Source organism: Myotis lucifugus, unplaced genomic scaffold (genome assembly GCF_000147115.1).
Source record: "Myotis lucifugus unplaced genomic scaffold, Myoluc2.0 scaffold_956, whole genome shotgun sequence".
Taxonomy (NCBI): Eukaryota; Metazoa; Chordata; class Mammalia; order Chiroptera; family Vespertilionidae; genus Myotis; species Myotis lucifugus.
The window spans coordinates 72,628-88,969 of NW_005872004.1; the positions used below are offsets into that span (position 1 = coordinate 72,628).

The 16,342-nt window shown below is 42.3% G+C and overlaps 1 protein-coding gene across 1 annotated transcript in view; it reads right to left on the reverse strand.

Annotated features, from left to right (window-relative positions):
• LOC102416951 (serine/threonine-protein kinase ULK4-like) overlaps positions 1 to 16,342 on the reverse strand; it is a gene marked incomplete at its 3' end in the record, with an annotated part of 130,217 nt that overhangs the window by 65,215 nt on the left and 48,660 nt on the right. Inside the window, exons 20-21 of the mRNA XM_023747732.1 lie at positions 12,018 to 12,200; positions 5,925 to 6,052 (exon numbers count right to left, since the gene is read on the reverse strand). Of these exons, the coding sequence (XP_023603500.1) occupies positions 5,925 to 6,052; positions 12,018 to 12,200 (311 nt within the window). The remainder of the gene's footprint in view (positions 1 to 5,924; positions 6,053 to 12,017; positions 12,201 to 16,342) is intronic.

A 16,342-nucleotide genomic window follows, 5' to 3' on the forward strand; every position in this document is an offset into this window, starting at 1 on the left:
GGTGATGATAAGCCTTATAGCAAAGATTGAAGAAGAGTAAGAAAGACACTTAGTCACAGGTCAGAGCAGGCCCTCTGGCAGGATGTCCTGTAAACAGAGGTCGGGAATGTGTTGAAGGGATGGCCACACATTCCAGGCAGTCGGGAGGTACATACAACATCCCAAAGGCCAGGCCATGGGTGGTGTGTTCTTCTGTGGCTGGAGCTCAGTGAAGGGGGAGATCAGAGAGCAAACCAGGCTCTAGCCCTTGTCAGACCTTGTAGGCCGTGGTAAGAACCTTGCACTTTACCCCCAGTAGGGAGGAGTGGCCTGATCTGATCTGTGGTTAAAGTCAGCACTCTGGAGACTGTGAGAACAGACCACAGAAACACAGGAAGACCAGTTAAGAGGCAACTGTAACAGCTCCGGTGAGAAACTGTGGTGGTAGTGTGGGAAGGATATGAATTGATGAAATACTGGATGTCTTTGTAAGGTATAAATAATTAGATTTGCTATTGGTTGGACATGAAAGAAAGAAAGAAACCAAGAGTAACTCCAAGCAGCTAACCAACAGGAAGGACAGAGCTGCCACTGATCGAGATGGGAGAAGATCGCTGGAGTAACACGTCTGCGGCAGGAAAACCATTATTAGACAGAGAAATGCCGATGTCGTGTTGGCAGCTGATGTGCAAGTCTGAGTTCACAGGGACGGTCGGGCTGGTGGCATTAATGTGAAAGTGCTCCTGGAGCAGATGATGTTGAAGGTCACTGAATTAATGAATCACCTGGGGAGTACAAGGCTCAGGACTGGGCCTTGGAACCACTACCACACGGGCTAACAGATGAACAAGGACCAGCAAGAGAAATGGAGAAGGAGTGACTGGTGAAGAAGGAAGAAAACCAAGAAAAGTAGCCACGCTGCCCAGTAGAGAGACTTCAAGAAAGAAGACAGTAGACGTCTAGTTTCTGGTAAAGGTGAGTTAGGCTAGTCAGCCAAGCCTTCCCACCACAACAAAACAACAATGAAGAGTGCTAATAAAATACATACCCATTTAATATATAATCACATCAAATTGTGTAGATTACACATAAACAAAAAAAAAGTGCCTAAGACAACTGTCTACTATTAAAAAAGAACTTTCAGTGAAAGCATCATACAGTGGTGTAAAAAGTGCTATATCAGAGACAACTTAAATGCAAAAGGAGAAGGTATACCCTGAAATACTGTGTCAGGTGACGCAGAACAAACTCAAGGAACTGATGTCAAACTCTGCGGTGACACTTCAATAAAGCAGTTTAAAAAGGGGCACGTGTTCTGTTGAAATAAGTGTATTTTATGAAATGTAATAACAAAAAAATCCTAAAGCAATACATTATTTTATTTTTGTTATTGCTTTTTTTAAAGCAATACATTATCTTATATATGAAATTGTAAGTACATATGTGTAACAACAGTAACAAATTAGGTATCTACCGTCACAGAGGGATATTTGTACATTTCATCAAATTCCTAAAAGATGTATATATTCAACAGGGTTCCAAAAGAAACGTCTTTTTTGAAACTTCCATTGCACGAGGCTTAGCACCACTAAGTAAGTAAGTTAGTAACTAACTCATTTACTATCATGGTACTCAACATAAATAGATACCGGATCAAGGAACTTACTGATAGCAAAAGAAGTATGGTAACCTGCTCCAGCCCATGAAATTCACTCATCTCGCCAGTATCCCATTAGAAAAGCCTAGCTTGACTGAAAGAAGGAATGGCCTCCTGACAACTCAGTCACAGCGCCAACTGGGAAACACAATGAAAAGTTGGGCTCTATCTTACGACAATGAAGCAAATGTTTTGAATCAGCAAGCAATGCTTTTGTCTCTTCCATTGTCTGAACACAGGTCTGGTAACCAAGGGGTAGAAGTGGGAGTGACCGCCTGTCACGATTCATCTAATAACCCGCTCACAGGATTTTTCTTCCCGTTTCCATGACCCTGAGCTCCGCTGGACTGCCCAGGAAGGAAAGTTTCCACCAGAGGCCACAACAATTCAATTTGGGGGAATGAAGAAGGTAACTCTACAGCAGCGGTTCTCAACCTGTGGGTCGTGACCCCTTTGGGGGTAGAACGACCCTTTCACAGGGGTCGCCTAAGACCATCGGAAAACACATATATAATTACATATTGTTTCTGTGATTAATCACTATGCTTTAATTATGTTCAATTTGTAACAATGAAATTGGGGGTCACCACAACATGAGGAACTGTATTAAAGGGTCGCGGCATCAGGAAGGTTGAGAACCACTGCTCTACAGGATGAGTGATCACGATTACCAAGAGAAAATCGGGGTGCTGCCAAACAGTGCAGACAGGGGCAGCCAGAACCCACGGGGGTCTCTGAAGAGCCTCTAGGTTCTTCCATATCTAATAGATAAAGTTCATGAAAACCTCCCAACCAAGAAAAGGCAGGTTCAGATCTTCCAGGTACCTGACATCCTTGGCCAATGTACAAACCTGTAATTCAAGGTTATTTGTGTCAGCAGACTGCTGGATCATAGGGATTCCTGATACACACTTGGAAATACCCTCAAAAAGGTAGCCCCACCACCAATTGGCTAAAAGTAGTCCCTTTACTTTGGACATAAGATAGTGATAGTTTCTTGTCTTAATTTGATATTACGATGGGTAGAAATAATATTTGCTTATTTCAATTTGCATTTTTTATTACTAATGAGGCTGAAGATCTGTTCACATCTTTATAAATCTCTTTACAGTACACAGATTGTTCTATATGATGCAAAAATGTACAGATTTTGTAAGCATGAGATTTTTGATTTATGATTTCGGGGGAATATAAAAGTATCTGATCTATATATAGTCCCAGAACTTCCTTTTATGGTTTCTTTCGTTATGGTTTCTACTCAAGAAAGCTGTCCTTACCCATATTCAAACATATTTTTTTCTTCCAGCTGTTTATAGTTTCTTTGGGTACATAATTCTTTAATCCATCTGGAACTGACTTTTGTATGGTGTAAGCTGAGAAGATAGTTTTTCCCACACAGTTAACCAATCACACAGGGTAAATATTTTTTTAATTGTTCTTTTAAGATCAAAGCAGCTTTTTTTTCACTCATAACCATATTAACAGCAATGCTATGGAGGCGGCAACAGCTCTAGGAAGACCTGATCCATCAGGAGGCACTGGCATTTCAGGCTCGCAGCAAACCCATACAATGGACATAAAAGACTATTCATCCTCCAAAAGGGTTATCATTTCTAGAGACACACAGGACCCTATTTTATCACCCGCCATATTCAGTATGAGCATGAAGCCATTTGAAAAAATAGGTGGAGATTCAGGGGCCATCATATCATTTTTATCCGATTCTGACAGCTCCATTTCACTGCTGCCACGCTAGAAAGACTTGAGATCTGACATCATAAAAAATGTGCTGAGATTTAATCCATAAAAGGCCAACGGTGACGATGGTAAGCAGGAAAAATATCTACATAATGCAGCAAAGGTTATCGTGGGCTCCTGATGTGAGCTTTGGGGTCTCAGCACACAGCAGCACGCGCTGAGCTCAGAACTCCAGCGGCCAGTAGAGTTTCAGGAGACAAGAAAGGAGGGGAGAACGTTTTTCCATATAAACTCATCACAGAGACTTTTAACATCTCTCTGGCCTGAGTCTGCCCCTCGTTTCCATACCTTTCTATTCAACCTTGCATTTTATGTGCCTACCAACTAATACGTGGGCTGCAGAGCACCAAGGAACAAATAGAAACCATCTTTGCACAGTCTGTACTGGTGCCTGTGTGTGTCTGGGAGTAATTTTATTACCGAATTTGATCTACAAAGCCTAAAAAATTTGAGCTTTGACTGCCTTAGGGGTTCTCCTTCAAAATTCACTGGTACCTATTGCTAATATTTCTTTTAGTTTTAAGGGGCTGTTATTTCATTAAATATTTTTCTTAATTATAGGAGTGAAATGTACTTATTGTAATAAGGCTAAAAATAAAAATGAATTAAGATACATAATATCCCCATCCCACCCTCCGCAGATAACCTGCATGTATATCTCGCCATGCAGGTTTTTAAAAATAAAATTTTATACAAATACATACAAATAGAAGAGTTCACTGACCACCTCTCGGTCCCTTTCCCTGGAAGGCAGGCTCCCATCACCGATGGGTGGATGGGGATGCAGGTGGTGCCAGGCCAAGAGCCCCGCCCCGCCGGTTCCCCCACACACAGAGGGCGACCCGCAGCAGGGGTGGGGCCGGCGAGCGGGCAGCAATAGCCGACCTCTCGGTCCCTCCCCCGGCCATCAGGCTCCCATCGCCGGATGGCAAATGGGGAACCGGGGTGGGTGGCAGTGAGATGGCCCTGATCACAGGCTAGGCCTAGGGACCGTACCTGTGCATGATTTCGTGCACCAGGCCACTAGTTAATAGTTTATCAAATGAGACATCAACTTCTAGTTTAGCTATAGCATCATGTGTTGAAGTATTTCGATACCAATGGACATGAACTATATTTCCAGATATTGACCACTAGAAACAATGCTACATTAGATACCCTCATGCATATTTCCTAAACAATTCATACCTCTATTTTTAGCAGCTAAATATCAAAGGACTGTTAGAACCAAAGTGGTGGGTACTGTTAATAGTCACAAGTGTTTCTGAGTTACTTTCCAAAAAGTTAGAGCTACTCACATTTCCAAGAGCCATGTTCAAAAGTGACTTTGGATTTCTAGTTCTGCCTAGTTGGCGCAAGCCCAATCCTCTCAAGTCCCCCATCTTAAAAACTAAAAATCCCTGGGCATACTGTTTTTAAAAGCACAGGAATGCCCAGCCGGCATGGCTCAGTGGTTCAATGTCAACCTATGAACCAAGAGGTCATGGTTAGATTCACAGTCAGGGCACATGCCCAGGCTGTGGCCTCAATCCCCAGTGGGGGGCATGCAGGAGGCAGCCAATCAATGATTCTCTCTCATCTTTGATGTTTCTATCTCTTTCTCCCTCTCCCTTCCTCTCTGAAATCATAAAACTACATTAGAGATCAGCACTATCATGAACACTAGTCATTGCTTTGATGAGGGGACATTAACTTTGACCCCTAATTAAGCAAAATGTTCTCTCTCCCCACCCACCAAAAAAAATTCTATTCTTCTCATTATACCTGTATTATAAAATATATGTACTCAATTTGTTTTCTCTCCTGTTATAAGTACCTACATAATATTCACAATTTTGCCTCTTGATGCACAAATCCTAAAATATTTACTCTCTAGTTGTTCACAAGAAAAAGTCTGACAATCCCTATTCAAGATCCATCTCAACAATGCCAGGCTCTCCTCCACATTCTATAATAATTATAATGGTAGATTGAGAAATAGATATTAGACCATGTCTTTAAGGTCTCTCTGTGATTCAACAGTGCATATGGACTAGACAGTTCAGAAGACGCTACTCAGGAAGCATTGAGTGTGAAGAGAACCGGGTACATGCAGGACGGCTCCGGGGAGGTGAGGCCCAGAGAGTGAGAGACCTGCCCGTCCTAACACTCCCAATCCCTGCCCTGCTCCTTCCTCTACTTCACCAGGCTGTCCTGCGGGCTGGCAACGGCACATTCCAGAGTCCTACAATGATGAAAACTACCACCAAGACCCTGGTCCAGGAATACCTCCCAAAGACGCAAGCCAGAGCCACCTCAACACCTGCCCTGGATCGTCCTCAGACCTGGGAAACTCCACCTAGTTCCCACCACCTGCTTCAGTTTCACAGCCTCCCTGGTCTCCAGAGTTTCCAAGCTGAGGCTGCACATGAAATAGTAAACCCTTGAGAAAACCGAGAAAAAAATTCAATTCCAGATACACAGAGGCTAAAAAATAATGAAACGGGCACCAATCTGAAGACGTTGATGAAATCATCAGAGACAGTCATACCTTGCTTGGCAGCTGAGCAGCAGCATCTCGTGGTTATGGATCAAAATATATAAAAGAACCAGGAAGGCTTTGGCTCGAATGGAAGTTGAGGGGCTGTCAAGCAAACGGATAATTGTAGAGACAAAATCCTGTGGAAGACATTAACATTTGCTTTAGAAAACAGGAAATAAATCAGGCAGTCAACTCTCAAGGTTAATGGATTATAATAACCAAACAGAAAGCAGGCAATAAAATAATATCAGCTACCATGTCTGCATTCTTAATTGTGCCAGATGCTATAGTAAATTTTTAGTATGTATGATCTCATTTAAATCCGAAAATTAGCCATAAAAAGTTGACAATATTCTCCCTATTTTGAAAAAGGAAAATGAATCTTGAAAGGTTAAGTGATTTGCCCAAATCCACAAAGTTGGATTCAAATCCCGGCCAGTCGGACAGCAAAGCCTGCCTCTTAACCACTCAAAGACACAAGTGCAAGTGTGGCCATGACTAGAACTGGCGGCCATCACTGCAGGCAGACAGGAGCCTCTGAGCAAACCTGCACATGCACAGGTCCTAGAGACGTAAAATAAAAACGATACCCCACACATGGCACAAGAGAAAACATATGCCCTATGTAATTAAAGGTATAATGCAGAACAGAAGAATAAGTATTACAGTTTTTTTTCCCTTCTAACAAAGAGATTGTACATCATTTCAGGTGTCTATTAATATGCAGAAAGAAAACATAGACACACACACACAGTTAATGAATGTAAGTAGGCAAGAATATGGAATTGTGTTGTCACCAAGATGGCTGCAGAGCAGGAATACAAATTCCTAAGAGTCCTTCACAGAGGCAGCACCTAGTGGTGACAACGTGTCCCAGGCAGATGTGAGCAGTTCGGTTTTTTTGCCATGCCCCGGGCCTTTCCAGTGGGTGCGATATTGTCAGACAGGAAGAATGTACACAGATGTACACAGTCAGGTGTACGTTTCTCTGAAGGATGGAGACGTATCTATGTATCTCTACCTATGCATTAGTCTCACCTAGTTCCTGGAAGGAAAAAGAAAGCCAATTCATCACCATTCTATTCAAAACAGTATCAACACCAAGGTTCCGTGAGTAACAGATCTGCTTCCACCTTGTGTCAGTCAACTATCCACCTTTCCAGCACAGACAGGAGAAAGCCCGGTTCCCCACAGTCACCTTCCAGTTCTAATGTAGACTCTGTGGTCCAAGGACCATGATCACAAATCTGTTTTCCACACCAACACGACCCTACACACACACACACACACACACACACACACACACACAATTCCAAAGCCATTCAAACATCCACTAGCCGAAGACTGAAAGACTACTCCAGATTCTAGGACACTAAAAAGACATGGTAACTGACTACAATTCAAGATCTGGAGGTTTTGTTCTGCATAACAGGACATTACAAGGACAATTGCAAAATCTGAATAAGGTCTATAGATTAGCTAATAATGATAAATTAATGTGAACTTGATTTTTAAATTCATGGCTTGTTTGGGGGGAATATTCGGTGAAATAATTGAAGGAAATATCTTCTCTACTTGGTAAGAACACACATGTAAGAGATAGAAAGAGAGAAAAACTATAAAGCAAAGATGGTAAAATGTTAGCCTTTGGTGAATGTGAGTGAAGGGTATATTGCAATCATTTGTATTACACATCCAACATTAAACTTAGCACCTAATCAAAAGGAGATCTACTCCAAGGATTGACCAAAAGCTAAAGTTAGAATTCTGAGCATCTTTGACTTTCTCTTCCTCCTCCATCCCATGTCCAATAGATTCCCAATTCCTGCGAGAACAACACCCCACCATCGATGCCTTATTTCAATGCACCATCTTTCCTGAATTACTGCAGGAGGCTTTATCCATCCTTGCATTCTTCCATCTATTCTATAAGATGCAGCTGCAATGAGCTTCTAAGACAGCAAATACGATTATGTTAGTCACCTATAAGCTATTATGTTCAACTATTCTCAACGGTTGCTGCGACCCTTGAGATTAAGTCAGTACTAAGATTCTTGCAAATTAAAATAGTACACTTAGGATTTTGAGTGAAACCAACAAGGCAAACTATAGGAAATACCAGAAATAAAGGAAACAGGATTCTGAAGAAGACTGCCATTGGGATCTAGGCCTAAAAGCATCTCGTGCCCTAAATCAATTCTCATTTGGCCACTTCAGAAAAACTGAATGAGCAGCACTGACCACCTCCCTACACCTAGTTGCCCAGGGCCCCGTGTTTAATCTTACACAACGGCACCACACTTCTAGAACAGTTACTCTTACAACACCCGAGGAGGGAAGATTACAGATTACATCCAAGGCTTAATGCCATGGATGACTAATCAAACGACCTTCAGAGAAGCACAAATGACCTCGGGTCACTTCGGCACGCAATCCACTGTGTACTCAACTTCGATTGAAATCCACCTGGCCATTCAGCTCAGCACACCTAGAAATTGCATGTGGGAACAAAAAGCAGAAGCCAAACCACAGCAGGATGAGTTTATGTCCAACATTCAAATGGTCCTTGACAGAGATTTCAGAATGGACATATCTATCGAACATAAAGATGATGGGACGGAATATTCAAAATGTTAGGAATGGGCCCACACAGTGGAAGCATCCACCACAAACAAAATGTTACCCTTATCATAATTAAGCAAAAGGATGAGCCATCCCTTAAAAGGGGAAATTAGGAGGTGGATCAAAATAGTGATGAGGTAGAACACTTCAGAATTATCTCTTATAAATCTCAAGCTGTGAAACTGATCTGCTTCAATCAACTGTCCCAGGAGAAAATCGAGGAGGACAGCCTGGCCATCGCTGATAACAGCCTCCAGGAAAAGCAGTAAGAAATCACGTGCATAACTACACTGACACAATTTTCATACAGACAGAAATGAAAACCATGCTGATTAAATCTAAGATGGCTTTTGGATTCACTTTCCTTAAAGAAGTTTAGCCAGGTATCTAAGTAAAAAATGTCTCAAGCAGAATATATTTATTAATGAGGACAAGTTAAAAATATAATACGCACTCATAATCTGATTAGCATGCATAAATTTCCATCTTTTAAAAGCTTGATTAGCAACCATTGATTAGCAACCTTAGTAAACTTAGCGTTCAGATTTTTCAAAATTCTGCAGGCACGAAATTTCATAGTGATCTTCCACAGTGCTTACAAATAACAGAGGTCTGCGGCTTCTAGTTTATTATTCATCACTGTTGTGCTGCTTGGTCCAAATGCTAAACCTGAAGCGAGGCTTCAGTCAAACCAGACTGCACAAACGGAGAGAGACAGCGGCTCCTGTCAAAATTAATAAGCAAAAAACTTAAAAGGCAGAATCTTCGTCAATGGCACTCAGAAGGAAGCCATCTGACTGGTGAGCCTGAACAAATTCACCTGTGGAATACAGTAGGGCTTTAAAAAATTCGTGTTCTATCATTAAGTGACCCCCAAAGCAAACGAAGTCCAAAGGATGCATTACTGATGATCCGGCTACGAAGTCCATTCAGAGTCACAGACGCCAGGAACAAAATGACTGAGGCCGGTGTTTGAATCTATGTAACTTAAGTTGATGTGAGTTTTTTAAGCTCAATTAATTGAAATGCAGCAGAATGGGATTCCAGAAGTTTCATATGTTTTCGATTTCCTAACATCAAGAATCTGGCACTGAGTTCTTAACATAAGCTTTTTGTGTGTATTTTTAAGCCACACCAGTGATTTAATTACAAAGCAGTTATCTAGTTAAGTGTAATATTCACATACTTTCCCCTTCTCTCTATATGCATACACACACACACACACACACACACACACACGTATGTATAGACACAGTTGTATTTATATGTGAATAAACCTCTGTGTGCATATGTCAGTGCAGGTCTAGGACAACATACTATCCATCACCCTTATTCTCATTATCTGGCTTTAACTTATTCAAACAATAGGAAAAGTATGGATCACCAAACAGTGTACAATTGATCCCATTTCTGTAAAAAGATTCTAATGGCATGTGTGTGTGGCAACAGGAAGGAGGGAATTCAGCGGTTCTCAACCATATAGCATATCAGATATTTACATTACGATTCATAACAGTAGCAAAATTACAGTTATGAAGTAGCAACGAAAATACTTTTATGGTTGGGGGTCACCACAACATGAGGAACTGTATTAAAGGGCCGCGGCATTAGGAAGGTTGAGAACCACTGGAATAGATGAATGTATGTGTATGTGCACATATACTAGTATATTCGCAACAAGTGTGAATTTGAAAGATATCAAAATTTTTAAAGAGATTATCTTAGGGAGCTAAGTACTTTATTTTAGTCTTCTCCTACCTCCCAACCTCCTGCCATGTCCCTTCATCCCTGCTGCCTACATACAGCTTTGCTGGCCTTCTTTCTCTCCCCAGGTCTCCCCAACACATCCCACACCTCAGAGAAGCCCAACTACCAAGTTCTTATTTGACCAGCTTGTGAAATATCATTTTGAAACTAAATTAATTCATGCCTGTGCTCGGGTGAAAAAAGAAAAACTGCTAAAACTCTCAGCCTCTATTATCACAATTTACACAGTCAAACTACTCGAGTGGTGCTTTTTCTAATACACTGACAACAACATTAATGACTTGGAAAATTTAGTAGCAAAAATTAGATATGCAGACTGTTGGAAAAAAATACTTTCTCTGAGGCTCGCATCTCTTAGCAAAGTCTAAATCAGACTAATTAAAGGCAAGCAGCGGCTTGCTCTCCGTCTGACTTTCACAGACCAAGTTTACTATGCAAACCTGACCATTATTAATAGTAACTATCGAAATTTTAACTTCTAGGATGAAAATCAAAATTGAACGTGCTGCATGCGATGCAGAGGAGCCACAGGAAACGCGTAAGTGGGTCCATTCACACTCAGCGGCGTCACCGTCACTGTTCTGCAAGCCCCCAATGTGCCAAGCATTTCCCTCCGAAAAGCGATCCGTGGTCCCATAAGGTATAAAAACGCTGCACGGAGATTCCTAAGACACATGAGCACATGAAATTCTCTCTTTAACGCACTACTTCCCAAATGTATATATAACCACGGTCCACTTTTTCACCTGTTAACACCTCACTGAATTGAACACTAATACTCTAGGACAGGGCTTCTCAAACCATAACGTTAAAACACGTCACCTATGTTTACACGACCTCAGTAAAATGCCTATTCTGATTCTGCAGGCCTGGGGTGGGAGCTGGGGGAGGGTTGGGGGGGAGCCTGGGGGGGGGCCTGGGGTCTGCGTTTCCAACACCCCCCCAGAAGACACCAATGCTGGCCCAGGGACTCTCTTCAGCAAGGACTGGAGAAGACACTTTTTTTTAACTTTTTATTCTTGTATGTGCCCTGACTGGGATCGAACTCGCAACCTTGCTGTCTCCGGACAATGCTCTAACCAACTGAGCTACCCAGCCAGGGCCTAGAGAAGATACTTTGAGGAAGGCTACCCTCAGAGCCTTCTTCAGAGCTCTACAGTTTTGTGATGTGATTTTACAAACGACTGTCCATGAATTAACGGGAAAGCAAAGCAGAAGGGGACTAAGTTAAAAACAGGAAGAAGGGGGCTCTCAGGGTACGTGGCACTGACAGAGAATTAGACAAGGAAAGGAATAAAAATGAGTCCCTAAGGCAGGCAAAAGAGATGGGGGGAAAGGTGGAGGAAGAGGAGGAGGGGGATGAGGGGGATGAGGAGGAGGACGAAGAGGACGAGGTGCAGGATGAAGAGGAGGAGGAGGAGGGGGAGGAGGAGAAAGCTGAGGGGGAGGCATGAGAAATACTAGTGTATAGAAAGGACATTTTCTAGCTTTTCATTACTGACATGGGACCAGCAGGCAGAGCCATTTCCATTTTCATCACTAAAAGACTCTCACAACATCTTCGGATGAGTGGCCTACGGTACACAGGTTTGGAAAAGTTCAGAAAGGTCCCTTGAGATGAAAATTAATCCTACAGAGATGATATTCCTCGTCCACTAAAACTGCGGAAGGAACAGTTTTAAGGCAGGGCACTGGGCGAAGGGGACGGCAAACCTTTTCCTGGATTAGTCTCTGCAGGTGGATCCCACAGGACAGCATGGCGGTGAACAGGGTCAGCAGGTACTGCTGGACTCTGCAGATGGCGGAGGCCAGGGCGGCGATCACCGAGGTCAGGCCCACCTTCTCAATGACGTTCTGGAAGGCGGACGGGGAGTGGCGAGTGATCCTGCACAGGGCCTGCGGAGACAGGGGACCGGGCCTCAGTCTCTCCAAGGGCAGCTGCCAGGCCTGTGCAGCGTAGAAGGCACTTACCTCGCTCCTTCGTCACTGCTTTTGGCTTAAGTGAGCTGGAAATTATCAACACATTTAAAAATAAAACAATAATCCAGCTGCTAATGAAAACTAAAGTTGTTTTAAAACATTCGCTACTCTAGCCGAAACCGGTTTGGCTCAGTGGATGGAGCGTCGGCCTGCGGACTGAAGGGTCCCGGGTTCGATTCCGGTCAGGGGCATGTACCTGGGTTGCGGACACATCCCCAGTAGGAGATGTGCAGGAGGCAGCTGGTCGATGTTACTCTCTCATCGATGTTTCTAACTCTCTATCTCTCTCCCTTCCTCTCTGTAAAAAATCAATAAAATATATTAAAAAAAAAAAACATTCGCTACTCTTAAAGTAATAGTCATATAAGTTATGGTGAGCTAACTATGATAAACTAATTCATAAGTCTAGATAGGAAAACTTCCCCTTAAGTAATGAACATCATTAAGTGCCTTCTTTTGCAGACACTAAGCTAAGGGCTGGGGAAATAGACACAAAAGTATGTATCTAGCATTTATTGTTTAGTATGTGGAGAACATCTGCAGACTAGCTCATTTGATTCTCCCAACAATAGGTAAGTAAAGTATTATTATTAACCCCACTTCATAGACGGTAAAACTAAGGCATAAAATATTTAAGCCATTTGCCCAAAAACATATAGCTAGTAAGTGGCAAAGCTGGAATTCAAACTGAGGTTATCAGACCCCTGGGCTTTTCCTAAATTGCTCATAAACTATTAGAGATAAAGCCTGTAATTAATAAAATGTAGTAACTAACAGAATGTAGTACGTGTTGGAATTGGAGTGGGCTCAGTAATCGTGCTCAGAAAGGCAGGAAAGGCCACTCAGCCACAGCTACCTCAGCAAGGTGTGCTGAGCCAGTTCCTGCAGGGGAAGGAGGAAATGGACGGCGGGAAAGGAAGGGAGAAGAATTCTAGGCAGAGAGAGAGAATGAGGATTCCCATGGCGAGGGGAGAGGAAGAGCATTTGTCTGATGCAAGCAGACCTTGCTTCGGGGGAAGGAGGGCAGGCAGAGAGTAGGAAAGAAAACAGGATCCATCTGTAAAAGTAGGCCCAAGCCAAAGAAGGCCTACCAAGCTAGGACCTTCTAGTTGTATGCCGTGAGCCAGCGATTTTACACCGGTGTGTGGCAAGAATTTTTAGAACATGCATTACCTGACTATTTAGTCCCTTAGGTTGTCAAATAAAAAGTGACAATGGCCAACACAACAAGAGCTGTCCGGTGTAAGTGAATCAAAGTTATATCTATTTTTTGTCAGATCGGCAAAAATATATTTTTTGGCGTGCTGCAGAATTTTGGTAATTAGTTTATGTGTGTCATGAGATGAAAAAGGTTGAAAATTGCAGCCATAAGCAAAGGGAAAACCTCAAAAGTTTTAAGTGAGAGAGGGGCATGGTCATATTCCGTGTGTCCATGGGAGACTTCAAAGAGAGACATAAACTTAGGCCAGAAATAGTTTTACAAAAACATTCCTTATAATTAATGTCATAACCTCCTTCCTGATTTATATTTAAAATGGATTTATAGCCTTGATTATGAAAAGATCAAGTATAAGATGAATTGCTATTATGAAAAGATCAAGTAAAAGATGAATTGTTAGAAATATTACGATGTCAAAAGAAAGGACGGCAGGCGGGAGGGAGGGAGAGAAAAGATAAAGACTTTGAAAAATATTTTCATTTTCTTGAACATCTCAGGAAAAATTTTAATATTTGTTCCATCTCCAAGAATGAACTTCCTTTAGAAGGTATTCCTATTGATGAAATAAGGAAAACAAGTGCTGGCTGGCATAAAGTCAATCTCCCACCAGAATGACATGTTTAAAGTGATGTATTTCTTTTATGCCAAACCACACTTCCAGTCTTTATGAAAATGCTAATGTGACCTATTACAACCAGAAAGGAACAGGTAACACACATAGCTGTCCTCAGGAGAGAGAAACGGAGGTGAGAGGTAAAAAAAGAAAAAAGGGCGCCGGCCAGTGTGGCTCAGTGATTGAGTGTTGACCTAAGAACCAGGTGGTCACGGCTGGATTCCGGTCAGGGCACATGCCCGAGTGGCAGGCTCATACCTAATAGTGGGGACACAAGAGGCAACTGATCAATGATTCTCTCTCATCATTGATGTTTCTATCTCTCTCTCTCCCTCTCCCTTCCTGTCTCTGAAATCAATAAAAACATATAAAAAAAATTCTTTTTAAAAAGGACAAGGAAGAGTCTTCAACCTTTTCTGTCTGCTGTTCAAATTTTTCAAATAAATGCATATTATTAGGATTTTAATTACATTCCAATGCCATGACTGCATTAGACATTTTTTAAATTACTACAAGGAAATAAGCATTTATAGGAAAAGCTTACTTTATTAGTAATGTATACATTTACTACCATTTCTGAAGTTACTAAGCAAACAAATATATTGAAAAATTAACATCTGCAAAGCACTAATATATACTGTTCCCTAAAAAAAAAAAAAAAAGTGTCCCTTTCTTCATGGAACTGATTAGCAAGTGGGATCCTTATAAAAGTCCTATTTTAATCATTCAAAAAGGACAACAGACAACAGGATCTCAAACTGATATCTGCACTCCCATGGTCATTGTAGCATTACTCACAACAGCCACGGTATGGAAACAACCTAACCACCGGCAACAGATGACGAGGGGGGAAAAAAAATGTGGCCCAGACATACAATAGAACGTTATTCAGCCGTGAGAGACATGAAAATCCTGCCATTTGTGGCAACATGGATGGGCCTTGAGAACATCCTGCTGAGTAAGATAAGTCAGGCAGAGAAAGACAAATACAGTATGAAATCACTCACATGTGGAATCTCAAAAAGCTGACCTCATAGAAACTCAATGGTGGTTGTAGGGAATAAGAGGGTGGGGAAAAGGAAAGATGTTGGTCAAACAGCACCAACGTCCAGTTTTAAGATGAGCAAGTTCTGGGAATATAATACAGAACATAATGATTACAGTTAATAATACTGTGATGTATATTTGAAAGTTGCTAAGAGAATAGATCTTAAATGTTGTACCAAAAAAGAGAAATGACAGTTATCTGATGTGAGGGGGGTGCAAGCTACCACTATGGTAGTGATCATTTTATAATATACTAGAGGTCCGGTGCACAAAAATTCGTGCAAGAGTAGGCCTTCCTTCCCCTGGCTGCCAGCACCGGCTTCCCTCTGGCACCCAGGACCCAGGCTTCCCTCCACCCGCCGGCAGGCACCCAGGACTCAGGCTGGCTTCCCTCTGGCCCTGGCTTGGTCAGGAAGGACGTCCGGAGACGTCTGGTCAAATTAGCATATTATCCTTTTATTACTATAGATAAGGACCAAATCAGCATGTTGTACACCTTAAACTTACAGTGTTACATGTCACTTATCCTATATAATAAAAGGCTAATATGCAAATTGACCAAAGAGCAGAACGACCGGTCGCTGTGACATGCACTGACCACCAGGGGGCAGATGTTCAACGCAGGAGCTGCCCCCTGGTGGTCAGTGCACTCCCACAGGGGGAGCACCACTCAGCCAGAAGCCGGGCTCACGGCTGGTAAGCGCAGCAGCGATGGCAGGAGCCTCTCCCGCGTCCACAGCAACGCTAAGGATGTCTGCTGAGGGCTCCTGGACTGCAAGAGGGCGCAGGCCGGGCTGAGAGACCCGCCCCACAAGTGCATGAATTTCATGCATCGAGCCTCTAGTATCTCAATAAAGCTGAAAAAATAAATCACTGACTCCATTTCAAACTTAAACCAGAAATCTGTCTTCATTTACAGGCAGCCATATCAGAATGATATTCCGTGATATAAACTCTACTGTAAACAGCTTTCAAGTAACTTTTCAGTCTCTCCTCTTTCTTCCGAGGGAGTCACAGGTGGCTAAGTTGGATGCCACAGTTTGGAAGCTATGAAAGTAGACTTCTTCACGTCTACAGCCCACACTGTATCTGTTTCCATAGAAAAGTAGCAGCTAGTATCTGGAAGCGGGAACAGGAAACATAAATTCACTAAAAACAAATCTGGTTCGGAAAGTGAAC